This window comes from Pterocles gutturalis, unplaced genomic scaffold (assembly GCF_000699245.1).
Source record: "Pterocles gutturalis isolate BGI_N339 unplaced genomic scaffold, ASM69924v1 scaffold1961, whole genome shotgun sequence".
Classification (NCBI taxonomy): domain Eukaryota; kingdom Metazoa; phylum Chordata; class Aves; order Pterocliformes; family Pteroclidae; genus Pterocles; species Pterocles gutturalis.
The window spans coordinates 38,106-43,530 of NW_010102673.1; the positions used below are offsets into that span (position 1 = coordinate 38,106).

Genomic DNA, 5,425 nt, shown 5'->3' on the forward strand with positions numbered 1-5,425 from the left:
CTAGAAGAGTCCTTTCTCCTTCTTGAGGTTCTGTTGTTTCCACAAGGGCAGGTTGCCAAAGGCAGAGCGGCTCATGCCAAAGACAGCCTGGAAGTCCTGGTCGGAGAGGTGGCACTGGAGGAGGAGAGAGGATGCTGAGCTAAAGCTGGGGGGCTTCCCCTGTTCCCCCCTCGAGGGGCCCCCTGGCCTCCGCTCACCTCCTTCCTGCTGGGATCCACTCCCCGGGGCAGGTCCTCAGCCGAGGTGTTCACCAGCACGTCCAGGGGGAAGGTCTCCAGTTTTTCGGGAAGGAGGGTGGTGGTGGCGGTGAAGACCTCTTGCTTGGATGTGAGCACCTGGGTGGGGGGACAGGGACACATCAGGGGCTGCCCCAGGGATGGAGGCACCAGGCCTGCTCCAGGTGTCCCCTCACGGGAGGACGTGTCCTTGCAGCTCCTTGTGCCCCCTGACAGGCGAATGGAGGGGCTTTCTGGGCCCCCTCTGACACTGGCTGCCCCCTCTCCCTGTGCCACTTACTGAGGTGAGCTGCCCGAGGCTGCTCTCGTCCCCCAGCTCAGCTTTCAGCGCCTCGTAGGATTTCTTGTCCTGGCAAGAAGACAAAAGTGCTCAGAACCTTGGCACGGGCAGGGATTGGGCAAACCGCTGCCCGCACCTGGAGATGCTGGCTGGGGCCAGACCCAGACTTGGTCCCCATCTGTGAAGGGCACCCTGGTCTTTCCAGCCCCCTCCACAACTCACAGCCCAGTTGAGAGGGTCCCAGGCCAGGAACCAGCCAGTGAAGGTGGGAGGCTCATGGCCCTGCTTCACCACGATGATGGGGGTGTCAAGGTCGCGCCCGCTGGGGTGGCTCCGCAGGTACTCCTGCGCCATCACCGCCGCCGCCTCCTTCTCCGACTCATTGGCACCCTCCCCAATCCAGAAGAAAACCTGCAACAGGGTCACCATGTCCACCACAGGGGTAGGACAGAACCCTCTGGAGCTGTGCCTGACCCGTGGCTGGGGACACACAGGATCTGTCCACGGGGAAGGACACCTGAAGTCTGTCCTCAGCCCTTGGTGGAGCAGGGGAGGGGGCTGGAAAAAACTGGCATGAAGACAGGGACATGGGGGTTTCCAGCCTCTCATCCCACCATCTCTGGCTGCTGTAGGTCTCCCACCCCTCCAAAAAAAGCTTGTGGGATCAAAGGTGTGTCCCCCTCTGTGCCCCCTCCAGCTCACCTGGTCCCAGGTGTCCAGCAGGTAAACGTCATCCTCCTCCAGGTCGTCCTGGGTGAAGTCTACAATCTCTGTGGCCTGGAAGGTGCCCGTCTTGTTGGAGCACTCAAAGAGTCGGGGGGAGATGGAGGGGTTCTCTTCCTGCAGCCTGGCAGGGGGCAACACGGTGATGGTGGTGGGAATGGGGTTTACCCTGCTTGGGAACTGGCGGCCCATCACACCCCAAGGGTCCTGTGGGCACAGGGCTGATACCTCTTGCTGTTGGCATACTGGGACTTGCCACCCAGGGCCACCCAGAACTCGGCCGTCTCCTGTCCCTCCGCGATCACCGGCTTCTCTGACTTGCAGATGATGTCGGCCACCATCTTGCCCATCTCACGCTCGTCCCCGCTGCAGCCCTGCAGAGCAAGCACAGCTGCTCCAGCAGCAGCCCCAGCCAAGGTGGAGGAGATGGGGACGTTTCTCTTGAGGGTGGCAGCACCCACCCCAGTGCCCGGCCATACCCACCTTCCCATACCACAGGTAGCAGCAGCTGGGGGTCTTGAGAGGGAGGAGGCGCGGACGGGCACCTCGAAGGCCTTGGTGTTGTACTCATTGGTGCCGTGCACGTGGAAGAGGCGGGTGGAGGGCACTGGCTCCTTGCTGCCCGCCCGCGAGGTGCCACCCTGGGGACAGCAGTGGGGGGACAGGGACAGGAGGTCACCACCGGTGCCACAGACTCATCCACCTGCCCGCTCAGCCCCCGGCAGCCCCGTGCTCACCGCGTACACCACCATCCTGCCCTTGAAGATGGCCATCAGGTGGGCTGGCTCCTTGCCCATGGTGACGCGGACCTGCACGGGCTCATTGTTGTACTTCTGGTCCAGGATGACAGCTTGGTAGGCAGAGGCGGCCAGCTCGTCTGTGCTGGCTTGGCGGCCCTGGGCAGGGCAGAGGGGGGCTTAGTGCCCCTCTTCTTGGGAAGAGGGAACCCTCATGCTGTTCTCATGGGGTCATGTGTGGGGGCAGAGCTCCCACCTCCCAGTCTGGGGAAGTAAGTGCTCCTGTCCTACACCCATGCTAGATGACCTGGGGGTCTCACCTGCCAGATGTAGATGATGCGGTTCACCTTCGGCCCCACAAAGTAGGTGTAGAGCACCAGGTAGCAGTCACCACCATAGAAGTGGCCCAGCCACCGCTTCTCCACGGGCACCAGCTCCTGGTTCTCCACCCGCCAGACCTGGTGGGACAGGGATGGTGCTGTGCTGCTGCCTGGGCCGTTGCATCCCCCCACCCTGCAGCCCCTGGACACCGTGGCACCCCCCAACACAGCCCAGGGGCTGCCCCAAGGGGATCCCGCATCCTGCCCCAGCCACCCTACCTCCACCTCCCCAGATCCGTCATCCACCATCTTCTGCTGGGCAGCCACCTCAGGCTTGGCATGCAGCGTGGTGGCATCAAACTTCACCTGCTCCACCTTGGCTGAGAGGAAGAGGAGGGGGCTGAGCCACATCCTGTTGTCCATGGGAGTCCCCACAGCCCCCCCATCCCAATCTGGGGAGTCCTGCGGTGTCAGAAGGGGATACTCACCCACTTTTCCCACAGTATGCGTCTTGCCCAATCCACTGGTCTGGTTGGGGACGGTCCATTTTTGGAAGAGCTGCCTGAAGATGGCCGATTCGGACCCGTCGTTCTCCGTCTCCACACTGGTGCTGGCTGGGTAGTTCTTGGCTTTGATGAAGCCCTGGGGGAATTCGGACCCAGAACATGGGCATGGAGTGCCCAGCACCCCGGCTATCCCATAACTGACCCCAACTGAGCACCCACCAGTGCCCTGCTCATTGCCTGCTGCTTCTCCTCCTTGTTGGCATTCTTGCCCTTCCACACAAAGATCCTAAGTCCTCCTTGATCAAGGATGTAGCAGTCCTTGGAGCAGGGGACAACAGCAGAAATTAGGACTTGGGGCAGCTTTAACCCTTCAAAGCATTAAAGATGCCAAGGAAACTGAGCACCCCAAAGCATCCCATGGGTGACACACCTCATGGGAGAGCATGTCTTGAGTCAGGGGTCGAATCGCCACCTCCTGTATGACCAGGTTCCCACTGGCGTTGGAGATGCTGGCAATGGGAGAGAGGAGAAGGGGGGTTAGAAACAGGGCTGGAAAACCTCCTCCCTACCCCCACTTTGGGGTGTCCAGGCTGGGTGAGGGTGTCCCCTCCCCATTCCCTTCCACAGCACAGTCATGGCAGAGGTGGTACCCAGGGATCACATCCTGCCGTGGGGACAATCTGGTTTGCAGCTTGCCCCACCATGCAACAGGGCCATACCCAGCTCGCTCGTGGCCATGAGGAGGGACAGAGGGGTGTCAGGTGTGATGGGGCCACCTAGGGACATTGCCACTGTGCACAAAGCTCATGCTTGTACAAGCGTCTCTGCATCGGGTACCAACCCTGTTGACACCAGGGGTCCCCTTGCTCCAATGGCACCCAATGGACCTGTCCTCACCCCTGTGGTGTGGCCTTGACCCCTCTCGGAGGCTGTCCATGGCGACAGGATTTGTGGGACATATCAGAGATGGGTGTTGGGTCCTCCTGGCACCCTACCCCCAGCAACTCACTGGTAGAGCTTGAGGGAGGACTTGAGCTTCTCGTCCACTTTGTCATCAGGGATGGCCGCCTTGATGTCCCTCTTGTTGCCCAGCACGTGCGTGAGGACCTGCATGAGTCCCGGCGAGGCGTCCTCGTTCTCGCCATCCACGACACCCACCTTTGCACGACCCCCGCGCTCCCGGTCCCGGATGTCCTTGGCCAGGGTCATCGCCTGCACCCGGGGGAGAAGGGTCAGCCCCGATCAAGAAGGGGGTGGCTGGTCACCCCCTTACACTGGGAAGGGGACCAACAGGGACCAAGCACAGGGGCCAGGGCTCCCAGGACCCCCCCGGCTATACCTTCAGCCTCTCGTGTCGGTTGCTCTCGGGGCCATTCCACTGGATGGTGAGCTGGCCCAAGTCCAGCAGGAACACGTCCCCCCGGTTGAAGCTTTTCCAGCTCATCTCCACCTGCAATGGGATGGGATTGGGGGGGGTAGTCAAGCAGCAGGACACTTGGGTCCCCTCAGCTCAGTGCAGGTGCCTCCAGACCAAATTTCTCTTTCCTGCCCCAAAAGGAGCTTTTTGTGGTGAGGTTGCCCCTGGAGCAGGGCAGCACGGCCCTTCACACCCCCTCTTGTCCCCTGCTTGAGGGCAGCTGTGTCTGGGGGGGCTCTGGCCTGATCCTTACCCCAAACAGCATCTCTGCATTGGGATTGGTGGCTGGGGACAGCCCACACCCCATGACTCACCTCTCCTGCCACCACGTTCTTCTTGCCCTTCACGTGCAGCAGGCGCTGGACGTTGTAGGTGTTTGTCTCCACGTGCTTCATGCCCGAGGCCACCCCACCCTTCTTATAGCTGGGGAGGGGGCAGGAACAGACACAGCGTGAACCCTGGCCAACCCTTCCCACTCCAGCAGGGTCCCCCTTCCACCTCTGTGCACAGGGAGGTGTTTGGGGACCCCCACCCATGTGGCTGATGAATGGAGCGAGAGCAGATCCTCCTCCCACATCCCCCACCCCGCTGGGACAGGGCTGTCCCCATCCCCATTGCAGATGTCCCATGGGGATGCACGCAGAGGACCCCTCCCCACTGTCATCCACTGTGGGAGCAGGTCCCCGGGGGTGACCAACATACATGAGTCCCTGCTTGAAGTAGGCGCGGAAGGTCTCACTCTCATGGCCCTGGGCCTCGCGGTGCTGCACGGCCACCGAGCCCAGGTGCTCGTCCATCAGGGTGACGTAGATAGCAGCTGCCCCCTGCTCGTCCTGGCTTGATTCCTTGCCCAGCCAGCTGAAGCTGTTCCCGGTCTTGCGTGTCTGCAGGACACCGGTCCATGCTAGAAGAGTTCCCATGTCCCCAGGCCAGCTCAGCCAGGGACATCCCTCCCTGCACCTGAGCGTTGCTGGGAACAGAGCCCATCCCCACTCCCCCACGGGACCCCAGGCTGCCCTACCGACAGCAGGACGTAGCAATCCCCCTCATAGAAGTTGCCATAGCTTTTGGTGGGCACTGGCACCATCTCCATGTTCTGCAGAAGGAAAGGAGACGTCAGCCCTGGCGCGGACCCCAGCGCCCCAGCCCCACACACCCCACTGACCCTAGCCCCAAAACCTGGGTGGGTTTAACCCTGGGTGCTGC

General features: G+C 61.9%; 1 protein-coding gene across 1 annotated transcript in view; it reads right to left on the minus strand.

The window, feature by feature from the left end:
* Positions 1–5,425, minus strand: part of LOC104471128 (villin-1-like) — a 5,769-nt gene continuing 344 nt past the window's right edge. The window contains 19 exon segments of the mRNA XM_010086358.1: positions 1–114; positions 198–320; positions 517–585; positions 739–927; positions 1,219–1,363; positions 1,468–1,613; positions 1,723–1,763; positions 1,766–1,880; positions 1,977–2,135; positions 2,297–2,434; positions 2,576–2,676; positions 2,785–2,938; positions 3,022–3,120; positions 3,233–3,311; positions 3,812–4,014; positions 4,142–4,252; positions 4,534–4,642; positions 4,922–5,103; positions 5,241–5,315. Of these exon segments, the coding sequence (XP_010084660.1) occupies positions 1–114; positions 198–320; positions 517–585; positions 739–927; positions 1,219–1,363; positions 1,468–1,613; positions 1,723–1,763; positions 1,766–1,880; positions 1,977–2,135; positions 2,297–2,434; positions 2,576–2,676; positions 2,785–2,938; positions 3,022–3,120; positions 3,233–3,311; positions 3,812–4,014; positions 4,142–4,252; positions 4,534–4,642; positions 4,922–5,103; positions 5,241–5,315 (2,352 nt within the window).